This window comes from Portunus trituberculatus, chromosome 29 (genome assembly GCF_017591435.1).
Source record: "Portunus trituberculatus isolate SZX2019 chromosome 29, ASM1759143v1, whole genome shotgun sequence".
NCBI classification, from domain to species: domain Eukaryota; kingdom Metazoa; phylum Arthropoda; class Malacostraca; order Decapoda; family Portunidae; genus Portunus; species Portunus trituberculatus.
In genome coordinates this window covers 9,139,179-9,157,973 of record NC_059283.1, presented here as the reverse complement: position 1 = coordinate 9,157,973, position 18,795 = coordinate 9,139,179, and the positions used below count along the sequence as shown (strand labels likewise).

Below are 18,795 nucleotides of genomic sequence, written 5' to 3'. Positions count from 1 at the left end.
CAAAGACGTTTTCATGGTGACTCATCTTTTGGCGACCTCCCTCCCCTTCCTCACCCTTTTTTCCTCTTCTCCTACATTATTCATCACCAGCCTTCACTACGGTATGTACAAATCAAAATTGTAAAAAAAAAAATACATAGAAGTTTTTATAAACTTGAGGTTTCCTAAGATTGGAATGAATTACCTGATTTATAGGTATCAATACTCAAACTTTTTAATGCTCGAACAGTCATTTGGAACTAATTAAGTTCGAATACTGAGTCTCCACTGTATATATATTTTTTTTTATGTCCTGGCCTATAGTGCCTGTAGGTAACTTGAAGAGTATTGGAAGTGCTGTTAAGCTTCCACCCATTAGTGGCACAGACAGTTTTATTCATAGTGGTACCCATATTAGGGCCCATATCACTACCCCAGTGCATCTTTGGTGTATGTACCTAGCATCTGGGTATCATGGTGACATGTAGGTATCTTTAAACCAGTCGATAAATTGAAACATAATTTCCCATTGAAAACAATGTTAATATAGGGGAGGACGGGTTATGTTGTTGGCCACCGGGAAAGTCAGCCTATTTTGGGAATTTTGTTACTCAAACCTTTAAAAAAAAAACTATTAATACATTATTAGGTCAAATCTTGCATAGAACACCACCTTTCAGCGTCAGTCACTTCTTCTTGTGACCCCTTAAGCTTGTGTGTTGCTTTCACCACAATATTTGCATTTCTGCTTTTCTATTTTTTGCTATAATTGATATATCTTTGTATTCATATATGATCATACCATGAGGATCATCTTGACTCCGTGGCACTGAGTGATAGTGAACTACTATTGAAATGCCACTTCCTGCAGTGTGAGAGAAAATAGGAGACCTCGATCTCTCACCCTCAGATATCAGATGTTATAACCAGGAATGCTTTAACTCCTTCAATACGAGATTGTACACATGTATGAGAATTGGTTCCTTGTACACACATACAAGCTCATATGTGTGTACAAGATTGGCAATGGGATTTCTATAGAAAAATCAAATGCTTGTATTACAGCTTGAGGCCTTGTATGATTGCACAGATGCACCTCCCACTATTCTAGTAACCAATTAGTATGTTGCTTTAGGCCTATGTCACAGCCTCTTAGCAAGTCAGGAGTCTTCCTCAGTTTGATTTATGTACTCATTTTGAACTGATCTACACTGCCTGTGTGGACTTTCTAGTAGCCATATTGGTTTGTAGTGTGCCTGAGTGAATTTATTTATTTATTTTTTTTTTTTTTACCACCATAAGTGAAACCAAGCCTTCTGACTCTGATTTTGAGTACCTTCCTGGTGATGATGCAAGTGATGATAATGATGAAAGTGACTGTGAATAGGAGAGTGAAGATGATTTTATGGATGAAATTGAGCCCATAATGGACCACAGGTGGCTTCTCATGTCTGATTTGTTCAGTGACACATGGTCAGACCTGGTCCCAGTTTAGTGCCAATGCTGACGACCTTGACCCTGCCAACCTGTCTACCATGTCTGTGCCTCCTTTTACATGCTCACGTGAAGCCTTCACATATATATTTGACAGTGAAGTGGTAGATAGCCTAGGTAAATGGATGAACGAGAGGGCACTAGTGTTTATTTCCACTACAGGGAAAAGAAAGTGTTATTTGCTACTCCCTGCAATATAACCCCTCCTACAACCCCCCAAGCCACTACACATCCACCCACTCAACTTGCTTTTTTCATCCACTTTTATGTACATTTTGATATTTTTTGCTCAACACACACTAGACATATAAATGAAGGTTAGCTTAGGATATGTTATGTTAGGTATTATTTTTTTCCATATGTAAACCTTACCTAACTTTACACAGTCTAGCCTAACCTAAACCAAGCTATCCGGACCACTTTCATCGAAGTGTCTGGTATGTGTTAAGCAAAATATATTTTCATAATGTTTGAAAAAAAAAAAAATAGGTAAAAAGACAAGTTAAGTAGGTTCAGTGGTCTGCAGGAGGGCTTGTATTGTGGGGTGAAGGTAATAAAATTGCCCTTGTGGCAAAAGGGTTAACAGCCCTTTGGAGAGGAAAACACGACATAAGACTACAAAATGACCACGAATCAATCAAACCACTGTGAACAAGTGTTGGTCTGCTGAGTTACCAGAGTTAGGTTCACTGGTAAGAATCCACTCAACAGAAGGCCAAGGAAGTGAAGTCCATAATCAGGAATGCAGGGGGAAACAACAGTGGTGATGGTTAGGCCACTCAAAGCAAGAGAAAACAGCAAGCAGCCCAAATTGCAGCTTTCCTGGTGAAATGGTGATCCAAGCTCAGAGTAGAGGACCTGAGGAGCACCTTGAGTGGCCATGAACTCATGTCTGGTGTTGGTGCACCGGCCAGGCTGACAGGTAACCTCGGAACCCCCAGGTACAAGGGGGAGAAAGAAGGAGGAACCAATGGCTGGACAAATGAGGCTGGCAGGCTTAACAAATGGTGCAGTACCATAGACATTATCACAAACATATTAACAAGACTGGCAAAGTGTACTTGTTACAGGATGGCTGGTTTAGATACATATCCCTCACACATGGCATTAATATTTCTCTTTGTAACTTCATCTGACAGGAAGAATCAGTGGCATGTAATTCTAACTCATACCCAGATTTTGCTTCACTTACTTACTGTATGTGAGAACTGCATGCTCCACTGATTCCTCCTCTGCCAGATGAAATTATAAAGAGAAAAGTTTGTCCAGACAGATGTGGTATTTTAATAATAGTTCACTATAACTCAGTGTCACAGAATCAAGGCATGATCATATATGAATACAAAGATATGAAATCCATTATAGTTGGCATTAGAGGAGTGGAAACACAAATATTGTGGTGAAAGCAAGTCACAAGCTTAACGCTCTCAACACATAGGGCACTTGTGACATATCCAATGATGTGCATATTGCGTCATGGCTGCTTTCTGCGAAGATGGTGTTTTCTTTTCCAGACGCTGTATGAGATTTTTCAGAATGTAGATCGTTTTTTATATGATGGCATGCTTGACTTTCATCATTATTATAAAGGTGTACGACTTTTGTATCAGGATAAGCACAGTACTGATGTCATGCTGGAAATAATTATATTTTTAGAAAAATTTTATGGTATCAATAGATTGGTTTACCATAAAAGTTGATGTTTTCTCTTGTTTTCAATCTTCAGAAATGGCCTTGAGAAGGCAAACTACAATTTTTTTTCTATAAAATTTGTGTGGGTATATTTCTTATTTTACATCCCTATTATGAAGAATTGCTTACTGCCATCATCTTTTCTGTTGTGGGAGGAGGAGGAGGAGGAGAGAGAGAGAGAGAGAGAGAGAGAGAGCTACCTGAGTCAAGTATCTCTTCACCGTCATCCATCCTGGATATAATGCCAGGAGCAGTTTTCTGTTGCCCGTAATGAAGAAGTTAATGGATCACAAGAAGAAGAAGCAACAGCCGACACCAATAAGTGGCGAACAAATATGTTGCTTCCTCATCTGCTTTTGTTTTTGGTGTTCCATGCAAGATTTCACTTTGTGCTTCATAAAACAACCCTTTCTTGGTGGTAAAGCTTGTAAAAAGCTAATAAAAATGTTGTTTTATGACCATTTAATGTATATACAAGACAGTAACATCTCCTTGGGGGTTGGTGTTATCATCACCCTGCTAACAACTTAGTTATCATGGCAATGATGTCCCTCTATACGTTGATGGATACTATCTCGCGGCCAGAAATTGCTCCGTTCCCTGTTAAGTTTCTTGGGTCCCAGTCTAGAGTATTTCAGTGCAGTTCCTGCCAGAAGTAGCTAGGATATGCATGATGTTATCGAGTCAAATTAACCCATGGTAAATAGAATAGATCGCATTATTTAATCACATATCCTTACGTGTCAAGTCACATTAAATCGAAAGCACGTTATTCAAATTTGCGTTAATCGAGAGTTGACTGTAGATAAATTTATTTATATTATTTTTCATATATTTTCCCCTTTTCTTTATCCAAAAGAATGTTGGTCATATTGGACACTTTCACCTTTAATCCCTTATGCTTCCTTGCTTTATTTTCTTGACCTTATAGATATAAATTGTTTGTCTTTAACATGATCTTGTATCATTTTTTGTATTATCTGTACTACATGATAAGTGTTACTTAGTTGTTAGTAAGTCATGTTTACATACAGTCTCCTGTTCTCCCATGTCATATTGTCTTATCTTTAAATGTTGCTTGAACTGTCTTTGCAGCTAACTTACTTTTATACTTTTCATTACATTTAAGCCACTCTTATTTTGGTAACCATTTCCTTACAGTCCTTGTATGCAGATTTTGGTGGGTATATGCTCATGACTGCAGAGAGCGTGGCAGATCTACAAACTAGAGTAAGTTCCAAGATTGCTGCTGAGGATTTCCGGCCAAACATTTTGATAGAGGGAATCAAGAAACCTTATGATGAGGATGAGTGGCAGTATGTTAAGATTGGTGATACTGTCTTCAGAAATACTGTGCCATGTTCAAGGTATGCAATATTCTTGAAGGTAAATTCTCCTCTGTATTAGCAGTTCCATTCATCTTGTTTTGAAAGGCATGTGGCATAGGTCTCAGAAAACACAAGAGTTAGAGAAAAATAATTGTTAGACAATAATACTGCAAGAAGTTAGGTTCCATTTGAATTGTCAAATAACGAAACATAACTTATGGGGGAAAAATGGAGGGATAGGTTCTGTGATCCTTGTCAAAAGGTGATTGTTTTCAAGTTAAAGCATACAATACCAAACACAACAAACATGTCTATATTACAGTACTTGATATAGCAACCTGAAAGAGAACATTATATAAATTACATGGGTCATGATAATCATATATATAGAAAGTGCATAACACTCCCCTATGTGTTGCTAATGGCAGGAGAATGCATGCTAGGACAAGGGAATAAGGTGGAAATTTTTCATGTAGCCAGTGGTCACATACTTGTTTCTGTGCATCTGAATCATACATCACCATACAACTGGGATGTGTGAAATTTTACTTGTCATGAACTGAAGGCCTTATCATCAAATCTCTGTGTTCTTATAAAGTCTGTTCTTCAACTTGCCAAACACTCTTTCATAAATAGAAAATGTCAAAATCTTTCAAACTCAGACTCCCCTCGTGACTTCTGGCATCTAGCCAAAATCATCTCAAATAACTTCACTTCATCTTTCCCTCCTTTATTTCATCCTGATGGCACCACTGCCATCTTTTCTGTCTCTAAAGCTGAACTCTTTTCTCAAACCTTTGTTCACAACTCCACCTTGGACGATTCTGTGCTTATCCCTCCCTCTCCACCTCCCTCTGACTATTTCATGTCTACAATCAAAATTTTTCGTAATGATGTTTTCCATGCCCTTGCTGGCCTAAACCCTCGGAAAGCTTATGGACCTGATGGGGTCCCTCCTATTGTTCTCAAAAACCGTGCTTCCGTGCTTGCACCTTGCCTGGCCAAACTCTTCCAACTTTGTCTGTTGACTTCTACCTTTCCTTCCTGCTGGAAGTTCGCCTACATTCAGCCTGTTCCTAAAAATGGTGACCGTTCTAACCCTGCAAACTACTGTCCTATAGCTTTAATCTCTTGCTTGTCTAAAGTCTTTGAATCTATCCTGAATAGGAAGATTCTCAAACATCTGGCACTTCACAATCTTCTGTCTGATCGCCAGTATGGCTTCCGTCAAGGTCGCTCTACTGGTGATCTTCGGGCTTTCCTTACTGAGTCTTGGTCATCCTCTTTTAGAGATTTCGGTGAAACTTTTGCTATAGCGTTAGACATCAAAAGTTTTTGATAGAGTCTGGTATAAAGCTTTGATTTCAAAACTGCCCTCTTACGGCTTCTATCCTTCTCTCTGCAACTTTATCTCAAGTTTCCTTTCTGACCGCTCTATTGTTGCTGTGGTAGACGGCTACTGTTCTTCTCCTAAACCTATTAATATTGGTGTTCCTCAAGGTTCTGTCCTGTCACCCACTCTCTTTCTATTATTTATTAATGACCTTCTTAACCAAACTTCTTGCCCTATCCACTCCTACGCTGATGATACCACCCTACATCTTTCCATGTTCTTTCAGAGACGACCAACCCTTCAGGAAGTCAACAGATCATGCGGGGACGCCATGGAACGCTTGACTTCCGATCTTTCTAAGATTTCTGATTGGGGCAGAGAAAATCTAGTACAGTAAGCCCCCGAATTTAGCGAAATCCAGCTTAGCGAAACCCTTATTTAACGACTGTCTGGAAAAAGGCCAAGCCCTCAAGTTTAGTGATTTTCTCTCATATTTAGCGAATGTACCGTGCTACACTGTCCCGCCTCCCGCTCACTCTGAGCCAATTACGTGTCTGTTTGGCCATGACGTCAGCCCCACAGCGCCTCCGGCATTCCCGCTCGACACTTGAGCTATTGTGTGTGTTAATCCAGCATGTGAATTCATTTTTTGTGCTCCTATCCTCACTGTTTAGCGGGTTTCGCTATCACCATGGCCTCCACTAGTGGTTCAGGGGGTGCTGATTCTCGTGAAGGTGTCGATGTTGCAGCTGTAAATGAGGACTCGAAATGGGGACTTTGAGTGGACGAAAGACTGATTGGTATTTTTCCCTATTTAAAGTAGTGTTCAAATTTGGCGAAATTTCAAGTTAGCGATGGTTTTGGCAGACTAATAGGATCGCTAAATGTGGGGTCTTACTGTAGTTTTCAATGCCTCAAAAACTCAATTCCTCCATCTATCAACTCTACACAACCTTCCAGACAACTATCCCCTCTTCTTGAATGACATTCAGCTGTCTCCCTCTTCCAGAATGAATATCCTCGGTCTGTCCTTTGCTTATAATCTTAACTGGAAACTACACATCTCATCTCTTGCTAAAACAGCTTCTATGAAGTTAGGTGTTTTGAGGCGTCTCCGCCAGTTTTTCTCGCCCCTCCAACTGCTTACTCTGTATAAGGGCCTTATCCGTCTCTGTATGGAGTACTCTTCGCATGTTTGGGGGGGTTCCAGTCACACAGCTTTGCTTGATAGGGTGAAATCGAAAGCTCTTCGTCTCATCAACTCCCCTCGTCTCACTAACTGTCTTCAGCTTCTTTCTCACCGCCGAAATGTTGCATCCCTTTCTATCTTTTATCGCTATTTTCATGGTAACTGTTCTACTGATCTTGCTAACTGCATGTCTCCCCTTCTCCTGCAGCCTCGCTGCACAAGGCTTTCTTCTTCCTCTCATCCCTATTCTGTCCAACTCTCTAATGCAAGAGTTAACCAGTACTGTCAATCATTCATCCCTTTCACTGGTAAACTCTGGAACTCCCTCCCTGCATCTGTATTTCCGAATTCCTACAACTTGTCTTCTTTTAAGAGGGAGGTATCGAGGCATTTGCTCCCCTAATTCTGGCTGATGGTTTTGGCACTTTTTACACTTTTTAGAGAGCCAGCACTCAAGTGGGCCTTTTATTAACTTTATATTTTTTGCCCTTGGCTGGCCCTCTTCCCTACGTAAAAAAAAAAAAAAAAAAAAAAAAAAGTCCCAAATTTACACATCATTTTTCATTGGCTTGTATAAGAAGTGATCATCCCCTCGTGGGGTTCAAACCTATGCCAGCCATGATGGCCAACACACTTAGATCCTTTACCTCAGAGCTATGAGGGAGTGTATGTGTGTGTGTGTGTAATTCACCTCGGTCGTTTGCTGGTCACCCAGCCAGTCTTCCCCATTATGGAGCGAGTTCGGACCTCATAGACCGATCTTCAGGTAGGACTGAGACCACAACACACTCCACACACTGGGAAAGCGAGGCCACAACCCCTCGAGTTATATCCCATACCTATTTGCTGCTAGGTGAACAGGGGCCACACATTAAGAGGCTTGCCCATTTGCCTCGCCGCTCCGGGACTCGAACCGGGCCCTCTCAATTGTGAGTCGAGCGTGCTAACCACTACACTATGTGTGTGTGTGTGTGTGTGTGTGTGTGTGTGTGTGTGTGTGTGGGTGTGTGTGTGTGTGTGTATATTTACCTAGTTTTAGTTTTACAGGGCCTGGGCTTTATGCTCGTGTGGCTCCGTCTCCATATCTACACTTATCCAATTTTTCTTTAAAACTATGCACACTCGTTGCTGACACCACTTCTTCACTCAAACTGTTCCATGTCTCAACACATCTTTGCAGGAAACTATATTTTTTAACATCTCTCAGACATCTTCCCTTCCTCAGTTTCTTACTATGCGATCTTGTGCTTCTAGTGTCATATTCTTCTCTCAGGATTAGTTTCTCATTATCCACTTGATCCATTCCGTTAATCAATTTATAAACTTGTATCAGATCCCCTGCCTCTCTTTGTTCCAGGGTTGGTAGATCATAGCTTTTAGTCTCTCCTCATATGTCATCCCTTCAAATTCTGGAACCAGTCTTGTAGCCATTTTTTGTAGTCTCTCTAATTTCTTTGTGTTTCTTTTTATGGGTCCACACAACTCCTGCATATTCCAATCTGGGTCTTATTTTAGTACTTATCAATTTCTTCATCATTTCTTTGTCCATGTAGTGAAAACCTAATCCAATATTCCTTAGCAAATTATATGTCTCTCTGAAAATTCAATCAATATGGCTTACTGGTTGATTGTTTTCTTCCATCGTCACTCCCAAGTCCTTTTTCGTTTTTTACTTTTTCTAATTCTGCTCCATCTCCCATCGTATAGATTCCCACTGGTCGTCTTTCACTTTTTCTCATTTCCATGATGTGGCTTTTATCCACATTGAATTCCATCTCCCATTTTTTACTCCATTTCCAGATCTTGTTTAAGTCTTCTTGCAGTATTTCACAATCCTCTTTTTGTTTTATGACTCTGCACAGTTTCGCATCGTCTGCAAACAGATTTATGTAACAGTTCACTCCCTGTGGCATGTCATTTATATATATGAGAAAAAGTATTGGCGCCAATACTGACCCCTGTGTCTACTGCTCTCCACTTGGACTTCATATCTTTAACTACCGTCCTTATTTCTTTTCCCTCAAGTAATTTTCCATCAATCTCAATGTGCTTCCTTTTAAGCCACCCTTCTTCTCTAACTTCCATAGTAATCTTTCATGTGACACTTTATCAAATGCCTTTTTTAAAATCTAAATAAATACAGTCAATTCATCCCTCTTTCTCTTGTACTTTATCAACTACTCTAGAGTCGAAACTCAATAAATTTGTTACACACGACTGACCTTTTCTAAAACCAAATTGGCTATTTGATAATAATTTCACGTCATGAATTTCAACTGAAGTCACAGTGGTAGCCAACGAGATGCCATGCTACCATTCCACCGTCAATCAGTTGCTACCTCCTTGCAGTCACACATTTAGCCGCTTTTGCTCCGTTTTACTCCAAGCAACGTTTCGTTGGATAAGCTTTCTCCTATACAGTCCTAAGTTGACTGTGGGTGAAAAGCACATCGATGGACTACATTTTTCTGATAGACAAGCAGTGTGGAGTTTGTACGGGGGTTAATGCCGCCTTACGGTGACACCATATGGTGTATTATGACCGTCTTGTCTCTGTCTCTTTTATTGAGCAGTGTGATGTCGGGCACAGAGCAGTCTCTTCCTCCGCCCCCCTCCCTTTCGTCGTCTTCAGATGGGAAGAAAAGGAAGCGGTGCTCGGTGGATGATTCCACTCCTCCTCCACCTTGCGCTTCACCACCATCACTCCTGGGGCTGAGCTCGGCAGGCGCCACGTCAGAGTCTGCTGTGTTTGAGGACAGAGTTGCCCTGGATAGGCTGTCTAGCTTAGTGTTGGGCCTTATTGACAAGCTGAACAGGACCCCGGCACCGCCAGATGCATCTACGGACACCGGGAATGACTTTAGTGGTTTTCATGCCCTCTCGTCATCTGAAGACGAGGCGGGGGTTGCCCCTGCTAGTCAGCTGGACCCTCTTGACGGGTTAGACCACCTCACCTGTGACGATGATGTGGTTGAAGATTTTCTGAGGGCTTTGGGTGACCTTTCTGGCCACTTCCATGGTGAGGAGGAGAAGGGAGAGCCGCTCGCCGACAGCTTGGCCACTATCGTCAATGCCAGCCTTCGCCGACGGCCTGTGTCTGAGAGTGTGAAGTTAACGTGTACAAAGATTAAGCTCCCGAGTAATGTGCCAAACCTCACAACGCCTGTGACAAACGCGGCTATAACCAAGGCCATGAGTGTGAATGGAAGGCTGGTAGATGCCAAGCTTTTCCAGACTAACTGCCTGTTGACAAAGGCAATAGTTCCCATTGCTGTGTGTGTTAATGATATTGGTCAAAAGAAGGGTAAGAGCTTGTCGTGTTATTTAGATGGCCTTAATAGTTGTTTGCGCCTTCTTACTTCAGCAGTGAATTATCTCAACCAGTTGCAGAAGGATGTTGCCTGAATCCATGTCTGTGACTCGACCATGGTCGATCTCTGCAAATGGGAGTGTGAGGTGGGTCAGCAGGAGTTATTTCCCTTTGATGTGACCCGCAAGTGTGAGGAGATCCACAAGGCAGGTCGGTTGGGCTTTCCGCCCTTCCTCCAAGACGTCTGGCAAGAGGTTTTCTTCCTCTTCACGGTCATCACACCATCCCTCTCAGGCTCACTACCAGTCCCGCCCTTGTTCTCAGACCCGGCCTTTTTTCAGCCAGCGGCCTCTCCAAGGGAGGGGGATGCATAGGCTGAAACTACACCAGCACTAACCCCTCTGGTGAGTTCCTCAATTCCACAATTAGTTAATACTCCTGATAATTTTAGAGGAGGTAAGATTATTTCTACTGACTCCATGTGGAGGTCTCTGACTCGAGATTCCTGGATTTATGATGTGGTGAGGGGGAATTTCTTGCTTTTGTGTCTTTGCCTATTCAGACTGTACTTCCTCATCCTCTAACCCTGTCTCAAGCCGATGATTGGGCTTTGGACAATGCTTTACATCACTTCCTTTTCAGTCAATTGTGGAGCCTTGTTTACCTGATGTTCATGGTTTCTTTTCAAATGTTTTTCCTATCATCAAGCCAGTTGGCCCAGCAAGAGTCATTCTAAGTTTAAAATACCTTAATTTTCATGTACCTTACTTACATTTTAAGATGGATACATTGAAGGATGTCATACCCTTAATTTACCCTAACTGTTTCTTTGTTACAGTGGATTTTAAGGATACTTATTACTCCATTTATGTTAGGCCTGAGGACAGGAAATGGCTACAGTTTATGTGGAAGGGCCGTTATTACAGATTTATTTGCCTTCCGCAGGGGTTATCTTCTGCCCCTCGCATTTTTACAAAGTTAATGAAACCTGTCTTTTTCCACCTGCGATCCCTTGGGATGGTTGTGTTATGTTATTTGGATAACTGTCTTTTCATTGCTTCATCAGTAGAGATTTTACAGGCTCAGGTCAGCTATGCCTTGCATTTCTTTGATTCCCTGGGTCTCACTGTCAATGTGCGGAAGTTGGTTCTGGAGCCTACAAAGAAGGTTACGTTCCATGGTGTGGTGTTGGACTCTGTCGCCATGACTACCACCTTAACATCTCGTAGGAAGGAGCGCATTAAGGAACAAGGCTTGCTGCTACTTAAGGGTAATGTCACTTTACGGGACTTATCATCTTTTATTGGTTTGACAGTGGCCTCTGCACCTGCAGTAGAGTTAGCTCCTCTCCATTACAGGTATCTGGAGTTGATTCGAGACCAGGGTCTCGCCTGGTCCTGTGGTGATTTTGACAAGTTTATTTCTTTGGATTGTCATACCCATCATTTGGTCACTTGGTGGGTGGTCAATATAGACTTTCAGGAGAAGTCTCTCCTCTCTTTTCCCCCAGATTGTGAGTTGTTTACAGATGCCTGTCTGACTGGTTGGGGTGCTTCAATGGGACATGTCACAACTGGAGGTCACTGGGCCCAGGAGCTGGATCATATAAAGATCCTAGAGTTGAAGGCCATTTTGTTGTGCTTGCAGTCCCTTTGTAGGGATAGGTTTGGCTCCCATATTCGACTCCATTCTGACAACACTACTGCAGTTGCTTGTATAGATCGTTGTGGCAGTACAAGACCTAATCTTCATGCCCATACAGTGCAGATTTATGAGTGGGCTGCATTTAGGAATATTACCCTGTCAGCACAGCATATACAGGGTTTGTACAATGTGACAGCTGACGTGGAGTCCAGAGTTAGTAGGATGGATGGTGAGTGGATGTTACAACCCGATCTTTTTAACAGAATTTGTCAGCTTTTTTATACTCCAGTTATCGATCTTTTTGCCACTCGTTTAAATGCTCAATTCCTGCCTATGTCTCCTGGAAGCCAGACCCATCTGCTATGTGCACTAATGCCTTCACCTTGGATTGGGGTGGTAAGAGCTTGTATGCATTTCCACCTTTCAGCATTGTCTCCAGAGTTCTCCGGAAACTACAGGACGTCAAAGCGACAGCTCTGATGATTCTTCCACTCTGGCCGACACAAGTGTGGTTTCCAACGGCCCTTCAGTTGTTGGTAGCCGATCCAGTTTTGCTCTGTTTCTCCCTCAACAACCAACTCGAACACACCCTCGAGCTCAGAGGTTGGTTTTGACAGCGAAGGTGCTTTCCGGGCAGCATTCATGCGTCGTGGCCTTTCGCAGGAGGTTGCCCAGTTTTTCCTTCGTTCCTGGAGAATTAGTACTAGGACACAATATAGGCCGCATATCAGCAGCTGGTTGTTGTTTTGCCTCCGAAGGGAAACTGATCCGTTTCAGCCACCTGTGAGTATCCTGTTGGATCACCTTTTGTTACAATATCAACGCAGCACAGGTCGGGGATACAGCTCCATGAATACAATCCATTCAGCCATCTCTGCTATTGCTACTATTAATGGTCATCCTGCAGGACAACATCCGTTAGTCTCGATTTATGAGGCAGTTTTCTTAGAGAGACCTTCTCTTCCACGCTCCCATACAACTTGGGATCCTCAGGTAGTGTTGGATTATATCTGTGGTCTTGGCCATACTGTGGACTTGTCTCTTCTTCAGTTGTCAAGGAAACTAGTTATTCTTATGCTTTTGTTGTCAGGCCACCGTGGTCAGACCTTACATTTACTAGATCTTAGAAACATGTCAGTCACAGAGTCTCAGGTTGGTTTTGGGATTGGAGACTTATTAAAAACCTCTCGTCCTGGGGTCCACATGTCAGGCTTGTTTTTTTATGCCTACCCACATGACAGCCGCTTGTGTGTTGTTGACACCATCAAGCATTATCTAGATAGGACTAGCTCCATCCGTGGGTCACTTACGGGTTTTTTCCTGACTACACGACCTCCGGTTCGGTTGGCCTCCTGGGATACATTGCAACGTTGGGTGAGAGACGTGATGGGAGCTGCTAGCATTGACATTACTGTCTTCTCTCCCCATTCTACTACGTCAGTCTCTTCCAGTAAGGCAGCCCGGATGTTGCCTCTTGCTACAGTAGTCTCCACCATTGGATGGGCGAGGGAGTCTACTTTTACCCGACACTATCGGAAGCCTCTTGCCCAGCAGGTCCAGTTTGCTAGGGTAGTTTTGTCGTAATGCTTTTGTTCTTTTCTCATGTAAACTTTTGTAAGGGTTTGTGACCCCCTTCTTAGGTTTGCAAAGTGGGGAAAGAATTTTTTTTTTTTTTTTTTTCCTGTAAGTTTCCAGGGATTGGGTCCCATAATGTTCAAGAAGTATATACACTATATGTACTTGGTTGTGGCATAAACTTAGGGACAAAATTTTTTTCTGTACCCTGTGGAAGGTTCTTGGGATTTTTTGTGATACTGTCCTGAAACACATGTGATGGGACTTATGTTTCCTATTTTGGTATTTTCCTTACCAATGTTGTGAGTATTGCATTTCGTCTTTTACCTGGATTTGTAATTTAGTAGGTTTGAGGAACCTCTCTAAAGCTCTCGTTGGCTACCGCTGTGACGTCAGTTGAAATTCGTGACGTGAAATTGTAAGATTAAACGAGTACTTACCAAGTATGAAGTTTGATTGTAATTTTACAAATATTCAATGACGTCACAGTGGTGTACAACGCCCTCCTTCTCTACCCTGTCTGTTTTGTGATCCTCACTTTAGGGCGAAGGGTCCTTGCGGTAATTTGTAACTGCTTCCTCAAACCTCCTCTCTAAAATTGACTGACGGTGGAATGGTAACATGGCATCTCGTACACCACTGTGACGTCGTTGAATGTTCGTGAAATTACGATCAAACTTCATACTTGGTAAGTACTCATTTAATCTTACAATTTGTTGTCTTCAAGAAACTCAATCCATTGTTTCTTTATTACTCTTTCACACATCTTGCATATTACACTAGTTAGTGATACCAGTCTGTAATTTAAAGGTTCTTCCTTCCTTCCGCTCTTATATATGGAAACCACCTCAGCTCTTTTCCATTCTACTGGTACTGTTCCATTTTCTATTGAGCATTTTATAATGTTGTATACTGTATAGGACTTGCTAGTTCTTCTCTACATTCTTTTAATATTCTGCCTGAGACTCCATCCGGTCCCATTGCCTTCTCCTCATCTAATTCCGTCATCAACTCTTTTATTTCAAGCTTGGTTACTTTAATCTCTTTCATATGGACAGTCTCTCTATTACCCTGTGGTATTCCAAATTTGGATTCCTTAGTAAAGACCTCCTGAAATTTACTATTTAACAGTTCTGCCATACGTTTTGGGTCTTTCACCATCCCGTTCTCTCCTTTTAACCTTTCTATTGTTTCTTTTTGCCTTATTTTTCCATTTATGAATCTGTAGAACAATTTTGGTTGTTCCTTACATTTTTCGACAATGTCTTTTTCATAGTTCCTTTCTTCTTCCTTTCTCACCTTAGCATATTCATTTCTTGCTGTTTTGAAGTTTTCCTTATTTTCTGGATTTCTGTTTCTTCTCCACCTTTTCCATGCTCCATCTCGTTTCTCCTTTGCCCTAGCACACCTTGCATTAAACCAATCTTTCTTTCCTTCTTCGTTAGGTCTATATTTTGGGACATATTCCCTGACTCCTGTTTTGTATATTTCCAAAAATAAGTTATACTTCTCTTACACAGTCTGTGAGTTTTCCATCTCCTCCCAGTTTACATTTTTAAAATAGCTCTTGAGGTTCTCAATATTAGCCTTTCTGTAATTTAATCGGTCTCCTTTGTATGATTTGTCTCTATCTTCCTTTCCCTCTTCTATATCCAATTATAATATTACATGGTCATCGTTGATTTGTATATCCCTTGTAAAAACTAGGTCCAATCTCGCCGGCTCATTGTTTCCTCTAAATCTTGTGTTTTCCTTTACTCTTTGGACCATCATATTATCTATTATTAGATTCAGAAATCTATCTCTCCAGGCTTCTTCCCCCACACCACTTTCATAATTTTCCCAGTCCACCTCCTTACAGTTGAAATCTCTTACTATTATCATTCTTCTCCTTTCTTTAATGATTCTCGTAAGACTCCTTATTGGGTCATTTATCATGTCTTTATATTCTTGATTGGTCCATGAATTTGTTTTTGGTGGCACATATGTTGCAATGATTGTTAACTCCTTTTTATTAATATGTATCTTGATATACAGTATTTCTGATTTTCCTTCCCTAAACTCCACTTGATTTACCACTATTTCTTTCCTTAACATCATCATGACTCCTTCTCCTCCTTTACCTACTCTGTCTCTCCTCCATATATTATACCTTTTATCTATGTCTATTTATATTGCCTCATTTAACTTTGTTTCCACCAGGCATACAATATCTGGTTCTTTTTTCTTTATGTAAATTCTTAATTCTAATTTACTTAATAACACCCCATCTATGTTCATATACATAATTTTTAATCTCTTGTTCTTATCATTTTTAGTTAAACTTGCTCCATTTTTTTTCTCTTCCTTCTCTTTTATATACCAGTTCCTTATCCTGTCTCCTATAATTCTCCAAAAAAATGCCTTCTCCTCCTCTGACCTTTCATTATTTTTTTCCCCTGCTTCTGCCACCAGTTCATTGTGTCTCTTCCTTTCCTCTTCGTTTCTATGTTTCTTTATATATATATATATATATATATATATATATATATATATATATATATATATATATATATATATATATATATATATATATATATATATATATATATATATATATATATATATATATATATATATATATATATATATATATATATATATATATCTTGCAACCTTCTGTTTCTCTGAGTTTTGTCGTTCTATATAGTATTTCTTCTGTTGCTGCTTGTGATTTTAGTAGTATCTTAATTGGTCTCACTGTTCCTTCTTGATATGGTCCCATTCTATGGATTTCTTCTACTTCCTCTTCTAAGTTCTGTCTATCCTCATCGTTTAGATATTTTAGTAGGTCTTTTACTGATTTCATTTTGTCTTTTTCCCTCCTTGGTCTATATTTAATATTCTTTTCTTTCAGGCCAAAAATAATTACACTTTTTTTTCTGCAATTTCTCTTACTAAATTTTCTTGTGTATTTACCTATTTGTTTTACCTATTTGTGTATTACAGGGCCTGAGCTAAGCTCTCTGTGTCCTGTCTCCTTGTCCATTCCTGTCATATCTCTCTTTCATCTGAGTGACACACACCGCTTCAACGACATGACTGCTCAGTTTATTCCACTTATCAATGCTACGATGCGGGAAACTGTATTTTCTCACGTCATTTAGACAGATGTCCTTTATTAGCTTTTTTCCATGTCCTCGGAGATAATTACTTGTGGTCACCTTTATCAACTCTCTATCCAGTATGTCAATCTTGTTCACCAATTTATACATAGTTATCATGTCTCCTCTTGTTCTTCTCTCTTCTAATGTGGTCAGCCCCAGCTTCCTCAGTCTTTCCTCATAGTCTAACTCCGAGTCCTGGTACCATCCTTGTTGCCAGCCTTTGTACCCTTTCTACCTTCTTCACATTTTTCTTCATATGCGGTGACCAGACACATGCTGCATATTCTAGCTGGGGTCTTATTAAGGTGCATAATATCTTCTTCATCATTCCTTCATCTAGGTAGTGGAATGCAAGGCCAATATTTTGAAGCATGTTGTATGTTTTCCAAAAAATCTTGTTAATGTGTTTCTCCGGTGACAAAGTGTTTTGCAGTTACTCCTAAGTCTTTCTCCTCATTGGTCTCTTTAATTTTCTCATCACCCAGTCTGTAATCCCAGTTTGGTCTGTATCTACTTCTTCCCATTTTCATAACATGGGTCTTGTCTATATTAAATTCCATCTGCCACTCTTTACTCCACTCATATATTTTATCAAGATCTTCCTGTAACTTGTTACAATCTTCCACATTCTTTACTCTCCTCATAATTTTAGTATCGTCCGCAAACATGTTCATATAACTGTCAATTCCTACTGGCATATCATTAACATAAATCAAAAACATGATGGGACCCAGCACTGACCCTTGTGGAACTCCACTGGTTACCTTCTTCCACTCGGACTTCCTTCCTCTCACCACTGTTCTCATTTCTCTTCCCATTAAGTAATTTTCCATCCATTTTGCTAGTTTATCATTTACTCCTCCAGTCATCTTTAGTTTCCACATCAGTCTATTGTGTGGTACTTTATCAAAGGCCTTTCTCAAGTCCAGGTAGATAGCATCCACCCATCCCTCTCTATGTTGCAGTATGTCAGTCACTCTTGAATAAAAACATAATAAATTGGATACACGATTTTCCTTTTCTGAAACCAAACTGCCTTTCACTCAGAATGTTTTCACTTTCTAGATACTCACTCCACTTAGCTTTAATTACTTCTTCACATACCTTGCACAATATACTAGTCAACGATACTGGTCTATAATTTAGCGGTTCCATTCTACTACCATTCTTATATATAGGCACAATGTCAGCTCTTTTCCACTCTTTCGGGACTAATCCTGTTCGTATGGAGGTTTCCACAATATCAAATATGGGGTTCAACAATTGATCCTTACATTCTTTTAGCAACCTCCCAGATATGCCATCAGGCCCCATTGATTTATTAATATCCAGATTGCTTATAATTTTCCTTACGTCTTCCTTAGTAACCATGATGTCCTGCATTTGCTTTATTTCCGTAGGCCTTCCTCCCATAAAATGCTCCTCCTTTGTAAACACTTTGCAAAAGTTGTCGTTCAAAATTTCAGCTATCTCTCCAGCATCTTCATATACTTCTTCCCCGTTTTTTACCTTTTTTATTGCCTCCCTTTTATTTAGTTTTCCATTTATGAATTTGTAAAACATTTTTGGGTCACTATCACAGTTTTCCACCACCCTCTGTTCATATTCCTTCTGTGCTGTTCTCCTTCAACATATCTATTCCTTGCTATTTTGTAGCCTTCCCTTGATAATACATCACTGTTTTTCTTAAGTTTCTTCCATGCCTTTTCTTTGTTCTTTTTTGCTTCTTCACAATTTCTATTAAACCACTGTTTATTATTTAAAGTCCCTTCCTGTAATATGGCACAAACTTTTTCACAGCAGAGTTATACAAATCCATAAATTTATCGTACTTCAATTGCATATCTCTTTCCTGGTATACCACGGACCAGTCAATTTCATTAAAGAACTCCCTTATATGGTTATAATTTGCCCTAGTATAATTTAATTTTTCCTCCCTGTTCCACAATCTTATTCGTGCTTAATTCTGTATCCAGCTCAAAGCTTAGGACATCATGATCGCTTTTCCCAAGGGACTTTCATGTTCAATTTCCTCTTTTAGAGATGCCCTGGTAAATACCAAATCCAACCTTGCTGCAACATCTTGTCCCCTGCACCTTGTTGGT

General features: G+C 40.4%; 1 protein-coding gene across 3 annotated transcripts in view; it reads left to right on the top strand.

The window, feature by feature from the left end:
• The window catches only part of LOC123510408 (mitochondrial amidoxime reducing component 2-like), a 73,122-nt gene that overhangs the window by 45,196 nt on the left and 9,131 nt on the right, over positions 1-18,795 (top strand). For all 3 annotated transcript variants that reach the window (XM_045265574.1, XM_045265573.1, XM_045265575.1), the window contains exon 6: positions 4,327-4,532. In XM_045265574.1, the coding sequence (XP_045121509.1) occupies positions 4,327-4,532 (206 nt within the window). The remainder of the gene's footprint in view (positions 1-4,326; positions 4,533-18,795) is intronic.